Below are 16,657 nucleotides of genomic sequence, written 5' to 3' on the forward strand. Positions count from 1 at the left end.
ACCAGATCCTGCCTGAGGTCGAATGCCAGGCTTCGAAAGTGTTTCCCAACGAGTCGCTGTCAGTCCCAAAGCGTTTTATTTTTTAAGTTCCTTTTGCCCGCTTTTGTGCACAAATTGAGTGAAATGAATTCCTCACTTTTCTGAGTCGAATGATAGACTACATGCTGCAGAATACTAAAAGCAGTATCAGCATTTCATGGCTGCTCTCTTTCTTTTAGTCTCGGATAGTTTAAATGTTTTCATCAACACTATCATTTAGTTTAATGAAAAGCAAACACTTTTTACACGTTAATACCATATTCAAAATGTAGTAGAGATTCCACCCACACAACATTGTTAGTAGAAAACCACCCAGTATATTTTTATATTTTATTGAAAGAAGTAATCTAATCTAAAAATCTAAAATGGATTTAAGTACAAAAACATAAAAGAAAAATTACCCTATTTAAAAAGACATACAAAAAAGTAATTACAAAGCTACTCTGTAACAGTAACTGAGGTAAACGTAAGTATGTGCTTTCACCTCTTTGTCTCTGTTTTTTAAAAGGATCACTCACTTTGGAATGAAACCTAAAAAAAATCAAATAAATGAGCTCATTGAAGCTTTCTTGAAGGTTTTACAGCCTTCTCTGTATGTAGCAGCTTGTCTTCATGGGATTAGTCATGACAGAAGAGGAAGCGGGTCAGTTTTGATCGTTAGAGGACAAGACCAAACACAGAACGTTTAAGTCAAATGTACTTTCATTTCTTTAATGATCTGGAGTTCCATTTCCAAGGGTAAGTTACAGTATTTATAGACCCTCAGACATAAAAAGTTCTATCTGTAGCCTAGTCTTTGAGGGCTCTGGAGTCTCTTGCTCTCATTTGTCTTCTAGCGCTTGTAAAAAAATAAGTTTTGACAAAGAACAAATGTGTAAATGTGAAAAATGTACGTATTACCAAATACATTCAATTCAGTATTAACATTATATTCACAAATGTCCTCTGATGGTGAGTGTTGGCCCAGATAACTGATCATAACTTTAGTGATTGGCAGTTGTCCCCCTCCCTCTGGCTGGTGGTTAGACTGCCTTTCTTGATATAGCCAGAAAACAATCAACACACTTTGACCTGCATCTCTCTGAAATTACTGAATATTATTTGCAAAGAGCAGCAAAACGTCTCTCTCTTCATAGTTTGACTATCGCTAGACAATCATCGCTGGTACATCTGGAGGCACAAATCACAAAGAAAAATATAATGTATGAAATCACATTTTACAGAGATTTCTTTTTGTTTTAGTTTACAATGATTGTATAAATGCAATGGTGGAAGTCATATTCACATTATTTACCACACCATAAAAAAAAAGACTCCATTATAAGTAAAACTCCAGTGTTTAAACTTTTACATAAGTAGAAGTACAAAACTATTAGCAACAACATATACTTAAAGTATTACAAGTAAAAGTACTAACAATGCAGAATGTCCCCATTCCATGTTGTTATTGGATCATTAATATTGATGTGTTAACATGTAAGCCATACTTTATTGTTGCACACAGTCAAAGTGGAGCTGATATTAGCCTACTGTTGGGTAGTTTGAGCTGTAACAATGCATCCAATTTTATAAAAATCATATGTTTTGTATGTAAAATCTTAACCTAAAAAAGTAGCTGTTTAATAAATGTGGAGTAAAAAGTACAATATTTCCCTCTAAAATATTGTGGGGTAGAATTAAAGAGTATAAAATGGAAATACTAAAGTACTAGTACCTCTCATCAATAAAAAGAAAAAACCATAAGGACTGACGCAAGCTCTTGAAACACCAACTGTGAAAACACAGACAAATTTCGTGAAATGGTTCTTTCTACATCTCAGTAAGCTGCTTTCAGCTTGTTCTGTTTGATCATCCGCTGCAGCATCATCAGTGTTCTCTTCACTTTAGGATGAGCACATATGGGCTTCTTCGACTCCTTTACATACAGTCTGTGGACCCACAAGCGAAGAAAAATACGTTTCAGTCGTAGTTACTAAGTTCGTAAGAAAATTAAGCATTTGATTACAAAATCACTGTAAACATTTGTCTCATTGTGGTCTCATCTTCACTGCTTACATCAATGCAGGGATGTCACAGGCGCCGCTGCTTTGCTGTATGTTCCATCTTTGAACCTTCAGCAGCACTGACACAGGGATGTCCATTTTTGTTGTGATGCAGCATTTTGGGATGCCAGCTGCAATATGGGATTAAGATCAATAATAAAGATGTTGGAAACTAAATGTATTTGTTATAGACTGATGAACTGTGTCTGTGTGCTATCAGCACAGTGCAGTCAACTTAAATCTCCAAATCTGTTATTATGATTTAGGTTTTGTACAAGACTTTTCTCAAGAGCACAATATAATATTTCGGATTTGGGTTTGGTTGGGTTTCAGAATAATTAATACAATTCCCAAAAATCTAAAGCTTTAGGTTGTAAAACTAAAAAGCAGCTTGATGAAACAGCTGTAACAACAAAAAAATGATTTCCATCCTCTGCTTAACACATGCACATTTAAACTTTCTAGGTTGATATGAACAGAAATGTGAAATTCAATAACTGTTTACAACATTTTTATTTATGTTTGCACCATACAGAGAGGAATAGTTACCACACACCTGTACTGATTCAATACTAGCTTTTTCTTGGTTTTAACATGAATATTTGTCATGAAAGTGGGGTCTTTACCTTCAGTAGAGGTGATGGCCAAAGTACACAGACAGGCAATCACAAACGCAACTTTCATATCCATGATGAGCAAATGAGCAGAGGAAATATTTCCTTGCTCTTTAAATACTTGCACTGAACACCCATACACACACGCCCACCCCTACCCATCCACAAACGAACGCAAGTGTGTGAACACAGTGCTTGAACCGTTCAGCACCTTTGTGAATGCAACATATTGCGAAACACAAGGTTATGAAACAGTGATGATTAGGTAATTAACCCACAGTAGTTTTAAAGTCTTTATGAAAACAAATGTTACTTTCATTTTCAACCTGACTCTTTGTTAAAACTGCTAGTGTTGGACTCTGGATGAGTGTGTGGTACAGGTATGCTCCACTCAGACAGGCTCCAACAGGTTCAATAACCACTCTTTTCAACGGGATATTTTTTTGATTGATGCAAACTAAATGAAAGCTCAGCAAATGCCCACACCCAGAATCACAAAAAAATAGGATATATTTTAAACAATTGGGATCAAATGGAAACTCAATTGAGATCAAATGTCAAAAGTCTTAAAACAGCATCAAACATCACAGTTAAAAGTAAAGGGAGATATATCAAATGGCTTATTTAAAGTCTTGAGCAAGGCTCTGTAAGAATGTTTTAATGTTGAAAAAAAATACGTATATAGGCCTACCATTTGGGCAGCGGTTTGGAGTAATGTTAATTGGGGACAATCTTTCAACAAGAGGACCTGAGTTCAAGCACCTGAATCATCAAACATTTGACTCTTTCTCTGTAGACGGCCCTGACCTATGACCTCGCTGCAGAGAGAAGAGCTAAAAAACTACATTTCCAGATGAAATGAAATGAAAATTAAAATCTGACCTTTGGCAGCATAGTCTTCAAATACAAAAGATTGCAGGCATCGACAAATAAATGCTTAATTGACATACATGAATCCATGTTGACAGATATGGATCTGCCGACAAGACACTATGTTGACCTAGAAGCTGCAACTTTCACGTTCATTTATTCATTCATTGTGTGCTCCGGTGTGGTTTGCAAACCTTTGTCGCATGTTGCGCAATTTACCTGAGCGTGCAAACCCAACAATATAATTTTGGGGGAGGGGGGGGAAATTCCAACTGTTACCCAGGGGAATTTTTCTGGTTGCAAGAATGACAGACTGACTACTTAGGTGTTTAAGAAAGTTGCTGATGAGTTCAAACCAACACATGCAGTGTCTTTGTGATGTTTGGTTTGCATTTCATTTTTGAGCATGCAACAATAAATACCTGATCCCATATAAAGCCTTAAAATCACAAGACTTACTTTGTTTTCCCTCCTGTATGAGCCAGTTTGACATAGGTGTAGTACTCTGACATGTTTTTTTTCTTCTGTAAATTTAATCTGGAGGATTTGTTTTGGTCTTTAAAAGAATCTGGTTTGACTACATTGGCTTACGATTATTACATTTACTGACTGCTGGAGAAGAAAGAAGAAGTCTGCCTTCTTGTCACCGAGTTGATTTTTTGACAGCGACCACAATGCATGTTTCCATTAACAAGAGTCTGCAGCCATGCTTGATGGTAGTGCTCAATCAGAAAATGAAGGCATCATTTAAGTTGTTACAATTTATCCTGAGGGGCGTCATGATGTGTATAGCAAATTTCACGACAATTCATCCAATAGTTGTTGTAGTTATAGGTGATATTTAACTCAAAACCAAGAAATTAAATAAAATGTGGCAGCTGCATAACTGCAGATTTACTGTATTTTCTCCATTTTGTTTCATTTCAAAATGTCTGATAAGTTACTGTACTACTTATTAAAGGTGACCTCAACTGTAAATGAATAGGAAGTCAAGCAGAACTTTACAATAATTTAGCCATACAAAAATATGTCATTCAGGGCCCCAACATGGCCAGTACTACTACTTTAAGTTAATGTGGTCTACACATTATCTGTTTGAATTCACTATTATACTACTACTAAGTGATCATGTGTAAAGCAAACACAAGATGCATCAGATTTACGACAACGTTTTTCAGATATGGCCCACAGGTATTGAGTCAGTCAAAACAGGTTAATGTCAAAATGTGGGAGGTCCTGCATTCTGTGCCATCTTGATCTGGAAACATTTCAGACAAACTGCCATCACATGTAGTTTTGGCAGAAACATCAGCTTTCAATCATCACATACCCAAAAGGAATTTGACAATTAAAATCCACTTCCTTTCATTTATGCAAACTGGACATGTTGATACACAACAGAGAGAGTAGTGTGCTTGAAGGAGATGAATGAAAAGGTACGGCATTGATTAGAACACTGTCACATTATGTTATCTGTGCAACAAGTAATGCGTTTGCTGGACTAGCCTACTCGATAAATGATTTATAACAACCAACTTTTAACCTACCTGAAAACACCAAATCTTCTTTAAAAAGTCCAGCCTTTGTCGTCCCCCTCTTGACCCTTATCATTCATTTGGGTCGCACCCAAACAATCTGTGTCCTCTTGAAAAATATAACAAAAGTTGTTCAAACCCCGGGGCGAGTTCAAGTGATCAAAACTAATTAAACTACAACAATTATCATTGCTGATTTCTTATAAGTAGTTCTCTATGTTGGGTAATTATTAATTCCTTTTACTCTCTCTCACACACACACACACACACACACACACACACACACACACACACACACACACACACACACACACACAAGCACACAGACGGAAAATAAACAAGCCTTATCAGTGAATCATTTGTTAAAGGTGTAATTATTTTGAGTGATGGAATAATGAAAACAGACAGCAGTTTTTTGGGCAGTGAACATTATGTATTGTTTCTCCTATTTTCAATATATAATACTATTTCAAGTACACAAGAAGTAACTGCTTAAGCAGCTGTTTTACATTGATGTCTGTCATCTCTGATCTCTGACTTATTTACAGTGTTTTCTATATGCCATAATTCACTTATTTGAAATAGAGCTCTGAGGAGTTTCCCCTCATATAGAATAAAATTTTGTTTACAGTATGTGCATTAGTATATACATTTTGAAGGTTGGAACAAACATGAAATATACTTTTCATAACCAGTATTATGATTCCTCTTCCATAGGATCTGGAGGAAAATAGCCAATTACTAAAATCAAAAGATAGTTTTTCTTTTTTGTGACCGTCTTTACAGATACAGAGATATCACAGCAGTAGGGGTTACGAGGGAAAAAAGTTTGTCTTGGCATTTTATTGGTTCAAGGTTTACACCTTAAGGCTTGTAGTGGAACAGGGATGATCTTTATTCTGTTGCACCTCCAGGCCCTGAGAAGCAGAGGAACCTCCACACACAACAGTATCAGTACTCAGTCTATCCTCTGGTGGCTACATGCAGCAGGCGCAGCAGCAGCTCAGCTGGCGAGCTCCCTGCAGAGCCGTGGGCTGGATCTGAGGCCTCGGTCTCCCCCAGGCAGTCAGGGTCCACCGCACAGCTCTCTGGGATGAAAGAGAGGTCTTAGTTCAATCTGTGCCCAAAGACTAATTCATACCATCATTAACTTGTCTGAAGAACATGACAAACATCAAACCAGACTGTACCTGAGTTACAGCAGAGTCCTGAAGCAGCGCAGCGTCCTCCCTCAGATCCACAGGGTCTCCCTCCTGCCTGGCAGGCGGTGAGCAGGTAGTTCTCCTCCTCGCAGTGAGCCGTTTCCGGGGAGCCCAGCAGGCAGCCGAGGCCCTCCCCGCAGCAGATACTGGGGCCGAAGCAGCGGCCCCTGTCTCCGGGGCCACACGGCATGCACTGGTGGAGAATTGAATAGATTTAAGCAATAATGATATGCTATAAATCCAGTGAATTATTGTTGGAACATACATTTGACATTGCACTCTCTTTTGATACATTTTGTAATGTATATTGCTGACTTTCACTATTCCCTCTCATATTCAAACAATGTTGGTAATGGGCATGCTATGCTAGCCAAAGCGGATTCTTAAATGCTGGAAAATGGTTGTATGATTTCTGTTGCACATTTATCTCACTTCACTATATGTTTGTTTATATTTATACGTGAGTATTAACTTGCCTCTATATCACAAATCCTAACATTTGGATTGGACACTAATATTAAAACACTGGAAAGGCATCATACCATACAGTTTTTGTTTCCCTCATAAGCTACAATACAAAAGTTTTTCACATGCACACATATTTTTAATGTGGCCCGGGAAAGGGAAGTTTGGGGTCCCCTGCTGGAGCTGCTACCCCCGCGACCCGACCCCGGATAAGCGGATGAAGATGGATGGATGGACATACTTTTTAAGGTAAATGTTTATCCAATTGTATGGACCTGATAAATGAATGGTCTATTTGCTGCTATCCTTAACATACCACAACATTACAGTTTTTCTGTTCTACTTTGTTATCCAATCAATTGACTTTTATCATGGCCCTTAGCAAATAAGTGTTCAGTTTTAAGTAAAAAGGCTGGGTTGCTCTTTAAACACATCTTCAAACCATAAAACCAATGATATCAAATCTGATCTCATAAAATGATTGTAGGCTACATTCAATTTCCCACATTTCCCACTAAAAATGTCCCCAATTTGATCGACTTTACATAGATAATAAACTTATAAAATGTTATTAGAATAGGCTCAAATGCAACTCGGGAAATGTCCAATCTAAGACTTCCAAAGGAATAAAAGAAATCTAAGAAAGTCAAAGATGATATCCCACAAAAAAAAATCAAAAACGATCATGGTCCTCACCTGTCTGATCCCAGACTCCGGCAGCGCTCGTTTACCTCCTCGGGGGCAGTTCTGGATGTAACAGGCGGATGAGAGGGCGAGGAGTCCCAAGACGCACAGGGGCGACAAAGAGTGAGGCATAGTTGCTGGTTTTGGATGAGCGCCGCGCACTGGTATGTTGTCCGCCTGGGTGGATGTGTGACTGATCTTCCGATAGATTCCTCTTATAAGCAGATGGACATGACCTGACAAAGCGATTGACACTCGTATCTGACGTCAGTGTCGTGCTGTTCTGCTCTCCACTTGTACGCGCACCCGAAGGCCAATTGCGTGCGTGTGCGCGAGAGGTCGCAGCAGATATGACTCTGCATCAGATGTGTGCCATCTAACAAATCTACACAAGCAAACAGCACTGACAGCAGAATATGGCTTTTCCGTATTCAAGACTGCGCCACACTTATTTGGAATAACTTTCAAAATAATGTCTGCCTCCGCGGCGGAGGACACACACTGAAAATGGCAGAACACGAGCAACTAATTAGACTACTATATTTACTGCAATAAGCGTGCTGATTAAGTACATTTTATGACGATCATGCACAATACAGACATTTTTTACTTTTTTAATATGAAGGAAACTGCTTCATGCAACAACATCATGACAACCTCAAGGTCACACAAATTATCCTGCTGATGTAATTTAAAACTATTAATGAGCACAACAAGATTAGCATTTCAAATAATATAATATCTGAAGTTCATTATTCCGTACGGTGTCTCCTTGCATGCTTTGGGTTGTACCTCACCTATTAGCTGTTGTGATGCTGATTAACAAGTAGATGCTAAATGGCTAAACTGAGCATCAGAGGCAGCAGGTGTGAAGGAGCTCTTTAAGTAGCATCATGGCACTCAAGCTTGAAGCGTTTCAATAAATACAAAACGTGGTCTTTGCATTACTGTACTCCTGAACAGTATAACATTTCTTCTCACAAAAAAACACCTGAAACCTGTAATGAATCTTGAAATAAACATAGGCCTACATTTAGAGATGGTCCGTTACCAATTTTTTGCTTCCAGATACCGATTCCGATACCTGAACTTGCGTATCAGCCGATACTGAGTACCGATCCGATACCAGTGTGTCATATATTTTATTATGTTTTAACAAATGTATACTACTATCCCTGTATGGATGTGATATGATTTCTATCTTTGTTGTACGTTCTGGCTCAGATTAAACTCTTTGTGAAACATGAACAAACACAAACAATGAATGCCACAGAACTTTTTTTTATTTTTTTTATCCAGTTTGTCAGTTATAACGGAAAAAGAACATAAATAAACTACTTAAACGGAGATTTTCTTTACGGCTTTATTACGTGGTATCGGATCGGTGCATTAACTCTAGTACTTCCCGATACCAGCATTTTAGGCAGTATCAGAGGCAATAAGGATACTGGTATCGGTATCGGAACATCTCTACCTACATTCCTACATTTCACAAGTAGCCTGTGAAACACGCTGCCTGAAACGTCCAAGAGGGCTGTCCAAATTCCCTTTATATACAAGTATTAAAATAAAATGTAAGTTTGAGTGTTATTTACATTTTATTTTACATTTCTGACATGTACAAAGCACTGATTTAGTACTATCATTTAAGTTCATATACAACTTGTAGCTCAAACAGTGACGCTGATGTCTTCATTTCACATGCAGAACAACTGAATCCAGCCTTTGCTCTAACTGAGCGGATACAGGATCATGACCTTGGTTAAGCTTAATGTTGTCAGGGAAACCAACACGTAAATAATGTTGTCTGTGATTGCGAAACCACAATACATGCTGCTTTTCCTTACTTTAGTCCGTTTAACCCTTTGGTGGACGCAATATATAAGGTTTAATATTAACACATCAAAAAAATAGTACACAATCAGTCCAAGAAAGTCCTTATCGTTTACATGTTTTTCCTGCATTTACTCTCTTTAGACTATACAAGAGTGTAGGGAATGTAAAGTGGTGTATGGAGTGAAGAAGGAAAGAGGGTAAGGTCGTGTGTGCCCTGTGTGTTTTTCTTCACAATGACACAGCGACAGCCTTGGGTCAAAATCCACTTTTATTCCTCTGCCCTCCTACTCCCAGTTCTTCTGTCCCTCAACCTTTTCTTCGTGCATCCTCAACACATCTACACATCCAGCCTCTGCACAAAGGCTGCAAACCAAGGCTGCAACTACACTTCAATGCTTGCTGAAAAAAAACTAAGACAGGGAGAGGGGGTGGAAGAGAAGTGGATTTTTTTTTCATATTCTTTTAGATTTTTTTTAAAGGTTTTTAAAGGCTTGTTCTTTCTACAGCTGTAGACATCAAAATAGAGTGCATTTTTTTGACGTCATGGGTCCAAGAAAATTCTAAAAAAAAATATAATTCACTGCTAGACTAGTACTTGACGCGCGTGTAAATAAGAAATAACTTGAGGGATGAATAGTTTCGTGGAAATTTGGCAATTATTGAGAATGTTATATAACTCAACAGCAGTATCACACATTTGTGAAGATATACTGTATATTAAAGAGGGGAATGGACGTAGCGTCAAGTCAACAATCTACAATTAAATCTATCCAGGATCTGTAACTTACATCTGAAGTACAATCCCTCTTCACCGTCAGAATAATCCTCATTTTATCACAGGCTTTGAAAGGCGTAGGTTTGCCTTTTTACAGCATCTGTCAGTGATGTACGCGTATGACGTCACTGCGAGGGGTAGTGCTTTGGCAGGCGGGACACACGATGTGATTGGATGTTGTTATAGTGACAGTGTCTAGTGGTTGTGATTCCTTCCGCAGGCAGGCATGGCAGAGCAGGTGACCGCAGGTTAGACGGTAGATGGATGATGCAGATTTGGAGTAAGCGGAGACCGAACAGGAACATGCAGAGCACGTCTTCTCACCTGGCGAGCAAATGTGAGGGGCAATTAATCAAACAGTTAATGGATGTATACGGGTTTAACATTAGACATAAGAAACACTACACACATTTTTTAAAAACTCCTACACAGTCATACATTTGTGCTTTTCAGTGCATTTCAGGATTTCCTTTGTAATGTGTTGTAAATCAAGTCTTTGGTTTACCCTTTCTCTTAATAAACTAGATCCTCAGATTTCCTGCACACACCTCTCAATAATAAATCACCCAAGTGTTTATGTGGAATTTCTTATCAGTTTAGAAAAGACACAGCATGTCTTTCGGTGGCCCTGAATTTTGTTCTATCCAAGCTCCTGTAAAAAATAATGAAGGGACATTTAAAAGGGTTATTTTTTTAAGCCTGATGAAGTGCAGCATCAAACTAGCCACTGAGTGAGCTATGACAGATCAGTTCTCCTGACCACAGTTAGGGTAGTATGTTTCTTTGTGTGTTATATTTTTTCAAAGTGGACTTTTCTCAATCCTACCTGTTGGCATGTTTGGAGTGCCTGCAGTCTGACTGTGCTGTGAGGTGTTCAGTGGTTCAGAGTCAGGAATAACCCGGCTCTGCTGAGACAAGTTTGAGGTGAAGGAGGGTCGGCCCTGCAGGGCGGAGAAGAGGGCCTCATCCAGACTGGCTGACAAACGCTGCTCATGAGAGCTGCAGCTGGGGACTGAAGAAGTATGGTGAAGGAGTGAACATCGACACAGCAGACAAGTCAGCAGAAGATGAAATGTTTTAGGATCTCATTCTTACAGAACATGTTAAACTCACCTGAAACTGCATAATGTCTGGGTCTTTTTGAGTGAGGTAGTAGATGCCTCTCAGCTGTCGACCCTTCTGTTGAGTCTTTGGAAATGTCACTAAGATCTCGTTTCTTTCCTCTTTCTGATTTACTCTCTGTAGTTAGCGGCTGGGAGTTATATGTGCGATTCCCATTATCTGATGAATGTCCTAATCCAGTGACTTCTATTTGTGTGGTCCTGTTTGTGTTTGTGGTGCCAGCATTATATTGAATAGCAGTGTTGTTTTTTGTGCTTTCACTGAGACATGGAGTGTACTGGGACTGTCCATGTACCTCAGAGTCAATAAGTCTTGAGGCCTGTGGATTCTCTCCATCCCCTTGTCTCCCCAACATCCCGTCCCTGCTCATCATCCCTTGCTGCAGGAGGAAGAGGTCAATGCGGCTTTTCAATTGGGGGTTAGGAAGAGGTTGGGAGGTTGAAGTAAACGGAACGCCAGTGAAGGGGTCGTTCGGGGTTCGACCCCAAGTGGCTTCTCTCTTCTGGTGCTCCTCCATTGTGGTGTTGTCCACTGACACACCACTGGGCAGCAGCATGGGCAGCATCATTACCTCCTGAGTTATCGGGTCAAGGAACTCTTCTGGGATGGAAAGTTTGCTGGAGTCGGACAAAAAGCAAACGGATAACTATCAAGAGTGTAAGAAAATGTATATAATTTATTATTATGAGCTCTATTTTATCTACAACAAGAAGATGATTAAACCGAAATTTTATTCTTCAAAGACTGCTTCATAAACCCATACCTTGGAGGTGTAGCTGCTTGCAGTGGTGATTTTGATTGGCTGACAGAAGGGGCAAAAAACACCGGTCTTGGCAGCCGTCTATCACTGGCCTCATGGACTCTTTTAATCCTCTCCACTTCTTCTGCAGGGCAGCAGCGAGCAGGTTGTCCCCACACGGCCAAGGCTTTGAGCCCCAGAGCAGATGCTGCACCGCCAAATGGCACAGTCACGCGAAGCTGTGTCACAGCGCCTAATGAGAGCGGACCCCGACTCCACAGCTCCTCTTGCCGACAATTTGCAGCTGGTGGAGGTGGTGTGGAAAGGAACGGGGGCCGGGGACTTATATTTGACCGTGTGAAACAGACTTGGGTTTCCTCCCTTAGTTCGCAGCGACCTACGAGTTTAAACTCTGTAACAGTATTACTGGATTCAGTGTTTGATTGACACTTGAAGGCATGGCCTCTTTGTTGAGGCTCATCGAGAGCTTCTTCACCCCACTGTTGGGCGTGAAGTCTCCACTGGGGGCCATTACTCTGGCGAGATTTACCGTCATGCTCTTGTTGTTTTTCTCTGCTGTGTTTCTGGTCCTTTACCTGCATTTCTTTCTTTTGCTGAACCCTTTTGTGGCCTTGGCCAACATTTTGGGAGGGTAACGGATCAGAGCTGGTGCTAATCTCCAGTCTCTTGCAGGCCTGTCCACGGTCCATACCCCAGGGCCACAGCTCCACATCCACCCTGCATAGCTCCACCTGGAAGCCAAACTTCAACGTCACCTAGGAGGAATAAAAGAAAAAATGGATACCACTAACAATAGAGATGAATAACTTACCTGTGTTGCCGCAGATCATACCCACTTTTAAAAGTTTTGCAAATATTAAGATTCTAAAAAACATATAGGCTGTTGTTAAAATTATTCTAATTCTGCCTTCTGCTTTTAACTTGAATAAAGTGATATTTCCAGGACTGAAATGCCATTCATTTAAATTTTGCTGACAATATGAGAGTGTAGCTATCTCTGTGAAAAACAACAATTAAGAACTTTCCTTGTAAATTGTCTCATCTAACTCTCAGCAAGAAAGTAAACCTCTGCCCAAGTACAACAGCGTCTCCTTACCTGTACAGGTGGACGTAGGAAGTACTCCAGCTTGAAGCCCCGCCTCCGGAGAGCAGGGTCGGCTGACACAAGGTTTGTGACATCATAGCCATCTGCGCACAGCTGCAGTAAACATTTTTATATAATACATTTTTATGGTGTAATACATGGAAAACCTCATGTGTCAGCCCAATTGAATTGGTTCACTACAAATTGTAGGCATGTTGTTAATACTTTAGCATCCACTCCACCATTACCAATTCTGGAAAACTTAAGTTTCAGGGGCTTGTCTCATTGGAAATGTGGCTGAGAACAGCACATTCAAATGGGTCTAAACAATATAAATGATATGCAACAGAAAACTGCATTAAAAAAAAACATTTGGAAGGAGAGGTGACAATATATCAGATGATGTAAAAAAAACTATAAGTGAAGGAGTGAAAGAACATCTTTCATCCCGAGAGTGGAGAAAATACAGTCATGATTAGATTTCAAAGTACCAATAAAAAGAACATCACAAGGTCAGTTGTGATTCAGTCTCCCACCCACCACTTTGTCCCTCTGCTTCTTTATTTTCACATCTACATCCTCCAACTCCATTCATTGCAAATTCATGTCTGTTTAAGTTGATTCTTCCTGTTGGTCTTAACACATATTGAACCTTGTCTTTATCTTTTTAGGGAAATAAGGTGACTGGAGCTCTCATAAAACACTACATGAGTGTAGAAATTAAGGTTTTAGCCTGTTCTGTGTCCTAAGTAATTGTTGCCAACAATAGTTACATGTCACCTGGAATAGCAGCAATTTTCTACAAAAAAAAGGAAAGCACTGTACATGTTAAATAAAAAAATTAGCCTGAGGAAGTTAGTTAGGTGAGAGTTCCATGAAATATGTCGCACCTTGTTGCAATGAACTGTTGCATAAAAGTGTGGCAGACAGAGATTCACAACCATATTCTCCAACCTGCGAAGACACAAATTGATTTTAGAGCTATACATGTTCCTTTGCTTCACGTTTAGGTCAAGGCAAAATGAGGCATTCAGTGAAAACAACTCTAACACTGTCACAGACTCACATTAGTAAACCACACTGCCCTGCATTATTAGAAGGTAATCACTTTTTTTTTTGTGTGTGCACCTATTCATTCCCAAGACCTTTGACCTCATGACAAAATTCAATGTTCATTGGACAAACAAATGCTCTGAGAAATTGTACTGGGCTTTACTTTGATTTGACATTTTCTGGACTAAACAATAGTCAAATAATCATAAAAATAATAAGAGCTCAAGAGATTACTAATTTAGTCGACTGAAAAAACTACTTTGGTAATAGATTCATCTTTCCAGTATTTATTGAAGCTACAATGCAGTCAACGGTTGCAGCTTTTCAAAGCTAAGAATGTAATGCTGTTCTTAACAAGAAATGTAGCTAACAATAACGTTAATAGGCAGCTGAATATCTACAAAACAACCAACCTGAATACATCCGAACTTGTGATGGCAATTTTTCCTATTATCTGACACTCTACGGACTTAACGATATATCTATTAATGGAGAAAATAACTGAATTAAAGATAAAGTATAATGTTGCAGCCCGAAACAAGTTAATTTTTCACAGATAACCGAGTCCTCCCACGGCTCATTTCTTATCCAGCTAACGTTACCGAAAACTACGGTTACATTTCACCAAAGAAGTTTACTGAATTCATTTTACAGATAAGTATTCTTGGCGCTAATGTTGCACATAAATTACATGAATGTATTATAAGATAAATTACAGGTAACAACATTAACTTGTTCATAGCTAACGTTAGCTGTAACAGTAACGTTATAGTAAACGTAGCTAGCATCTAGCTAACACTGCTAATGCTGAGCCAGACGGACAATGTTAACATTAGGTTAGTAAACTAAGGCAGACGAAGCTTACTTTGCATGGTCGTTGAACAACTTGCCTGTTTGACTCTTTATTTGCCTCCCCTGATTAACTTTTAGAAGGTAACTTAAAAGCTAGCTAGCTACTAGCCATTAGCTTAGCCGACACAACTAGGGCAGCCGAGATGGGACATTATTCACATTTGTAATTGCGAAATGCGTCAAGGGATGCAACAGGTGTTGAGTAAATCAAGTAAGAATAAACTTCATTTAATAACTTGTCCGCTGACATTTATGCGTTCCTTACCTCGGCACAGCCCTTTTAACACGTAATAACGTTCATTTGACCATTGCCCATCTCTAATTACATCTTAAACATCTACAAATAGCCTACATCTTATCAGAGATGTATCTCCTCCTCCACATTGAAGTCAACAAGATCACCCAACTATACAAGATCCAACCCTGCAGCTTGCAACATTTCAAGGACACCTCATTGAAAATCATGCTGTTCCCAGGGAAGACCCCAGACTTCTTTGGTTTGAGGACTATTTACTTACTATTACTCCTTTGATCATTTCAGTGCCCATATATCCATTCTACTGTATGTATCAGCCTAGAAGAGATGTAGTCAACAATGGTCTCAAACCTTTTTGGTTTGTGATCCCATAAACAATGCAATGTCTAATTGCAAACCCTCCTCACAGGTTGCATATGTTTAAGGATTTTATAGAGCCAGGGGAGAAGTACAACACTGTTGGGTCTCTGTAAATTGTGGTCTGGATCTAATCTGTAAAGTGTCCTGAGATAACTTCTGTTATGATTTGACATTATAAATAGAATTGAATTAAAATTGAATTGAACATTTACTCAAGTACTGCACTTACAGTAAGTGCAGTTTAGAGGTACTTTTACTTCACTCTGATTTTATGCTGCTTTATTTTAGTTTAAGATTTTACAAAATAAAAATAAGATGCATTGCTACACATTAAACTACCCAGCACATAAAGTAGCTAAAATGATCTCTACCTAAAAACCAGCTATATCTACATTATAATTCTGCTTAGATATTAATGCATCAGTGCTAATAATTGTATCATTATGCACTAATTCATACTGCATAATTTATTTTGATACTTATTTTGCTGATAATACTATTGTACTTTTTACTATTGTAAGATTTTCTATGCTGGACTATTACTCGTAATGGAGTATTTCTACAATGTGGTATCGCTACTGTTAAGAACAAGATCTGAATACCACTGGCCAGGTTAAACAAAGCTAACAGTAATAGTGTTTTTTATTTTAATACTTTTTAGAGGTCTGGTGGAGTAGAATTGCAGTAATGAACAAGTAAATGTGATTAGACAAAAGTCTGAAAAGATAAACATCTTTGTGTCGCAGAAATATGTTTTTTCTTCTTTCATCTTGTCAATCGTCTCATAGACCCTCCGCAGCGCTGTGGAGGAAGGTCTGGCAATGCAGGACTAATCGTCTCATGGCCACTGACAATTATTCCTTAAGGGAGTCCTGAGCCCCATGTTGGGAAACACTGTGATAAAAGATATGTGCCTATAATAATCATGTATTCCAATATTTAGACTCAAATATTTCCTCTGGTCAGTCTTTTCAAAGCTGATAGCCAGAATCAAATCTTAAACTCTAGTTTAGTCTTAACCACAGAACAAATGATTTGCTCAATAACAAGAAGTGCTGAATTATTCACATATCTTTATTAGTTCTGCTGAGTTTTAACAAAGGGGTGG

At 38.9% G+C, this 16,657-nt stretch overlaps 3 protein-coding genes across 4 annotated transcripts; all 3 read right to left on the bottom strand.

Moving 5' to 3' along the window:
• Window positions 1-729: 729 nt before the first annotated feature.
• On the bottom strand, window positions 730-2,852 carry ccl27a (chemokine (C-C motif) ligand 27a). Its single transcript, XM_078251004.1, has 3 exons — window positions 2,708-2,852; window positions 2,095-2,212; window positions 730-1,967 (listed from the first exon to the last, which is right to left on the bottom strand). The coding sequence occupies exons 1-3, from the start codon at window positions 2,769-2,771 to the stop codon at window positions 1,856-1,858; spliced, it is 294 nt and encodes a 97-aa protein (XP_078107130.1). The 5' UTR covers window positions 2,772-2,852; the 3' UTR covers window positions 730-1,855.
• Window positions 2,853-5,455: 2,603 nt separating this feature from the next.
• Window positions 5,456-7,766, bottom strand: avp (arginine vasopressin). Its single transcript, XM_078251005.1, has 3 exons — window positions 7,464-7,766; window positions 6,291-6,495; window positions 5,456-6,188 (listed from the first exon to the last, which is right to left on the bottom strand). Exons 1-3 carry the CDS (start codon window positions 7,581-7,583, stop codon window positions 6,064-6,066), a joined length of 450 nt encoding a protein of 149 aa, XP_078107131.1. The 5' UTR covers window positions 7,584-7,766; the 3' UTR covers window positions 5,456-6,063.
• Window positions 7,767-8,716: 950 nt separating this feature from the next.
• ubox5 (U-box domain containing 5) lies at window positions 8,717-15,077 on the bottom strand. Of its 2 annotated transcripts, none has more exons than XM_078251006.1 (7): window positions 14,947-15,077; window positions 13,919-13,982; window positions 13,041-13,142; window positions 11,948-12,699; window positions 11,176-11,801; window positions 10,889-11,074; window positions 8,717-10,386 (listed from the first exon to the last, which is right to left on the bottom strand). In XM_078251006.1, exons 2-7 carry the CDS (start codon window positions 13,970-13,972, stop codon window positions 10,166-10,168), a joined length of 1,941 nt encoding a protein of 646 aa, XP_078107132.1. In that variant the 5' UTR covers window positions 13,973-13,982; window positions 14,947-15,077; the 3' UTR covers window positions 8,717-10,165. The 2 variants fall into 2 exon arrangements, with proteins under 2 accessions (XP_078107132.1, XP_078107133.1); XM_078251007.1 differs by having other exon boundaries at window positions 14,972-15,075.
• Window positions 15,078-16,657: the final 1,580 nt, after the last annotated feature.

Source organism: Sander vitreus, chromosome 5, assembly GCF_031162955.1.
Source record: "Sander vitreus isolate 19-12246 chromosome 5, sanVit1, whole genome shotgun sequence".
Lineage (NCBI taxonomy): Eukaryota > Metazoa > Chordata > Actinopteri > Perciformes > Percidae > Sander > Sander vitreus.

Bases quoted from the DNA above. Each gene is read 5' to 3' on its own strand.
- ubox5 (XM_078251006.1), bottom strand. From the start codon at position 13,972: ATGGTTGTGAATCTCTGTCTGCCACACTTTTATGCAACAGTTCATTGC. The intron at 13,143-13,918 runs GTGCGACATATT...TGTTTACTGCAG, and splicing joins CAACAGTTCATTGCAACAAG to CTGTGCGCAGATGGCTATGA. The intron at 10,387-10,888 runs GTAGGATTGAGA...TTTGCTCGCCAG, and splicing joins CACTCCAAACATGCCAACAG to GTGAGAAGACGTGCTCTGCA.
- avp (XM_078251005.1), bottom strand. From the start codon at position 7,583: ATGCCTCACTCTTTGTCGCCCCTGTGCGTCTTGGGACTCCTCGCCCTC. The intron at 6,496-7,463 runs GTGAGGACCATG...ATTCTCCACCAG, and splicing joins CGGAGTCTGGGATCAGACAG to TGCATGCCGTGTGGCCCCGG. The intron at 6,189-6,290 runs GTACAGTCTGGT...CTTTCATCCCAG, and splicing joins AGGACTCTGCTGTAACTCAG to AGAGCTGTGCGGTGGACCCT.
- ccl27a (XM_078251004.1), bottom strand. From the start codon at position 2,771: ATGGATATGAAAGTTGCGTTTGTGATTGCCTGTCTGTGTACTTTGGCC. The intron at 2,213-2,707 runs GTAAAGACCCCA...CCCATATTGCAG, and splicing joins GGCCATCACCTCTACTGAAG to CTGGCATCCCAAAATGCTGC. The intron at 1,968-2,094 runs GTAAGCAGTGAA...GTGGGTCCACAG, and splicing joins TGTGACATCCCTGCATTGAT to ACTGTATGTAAAGGAGTCGA.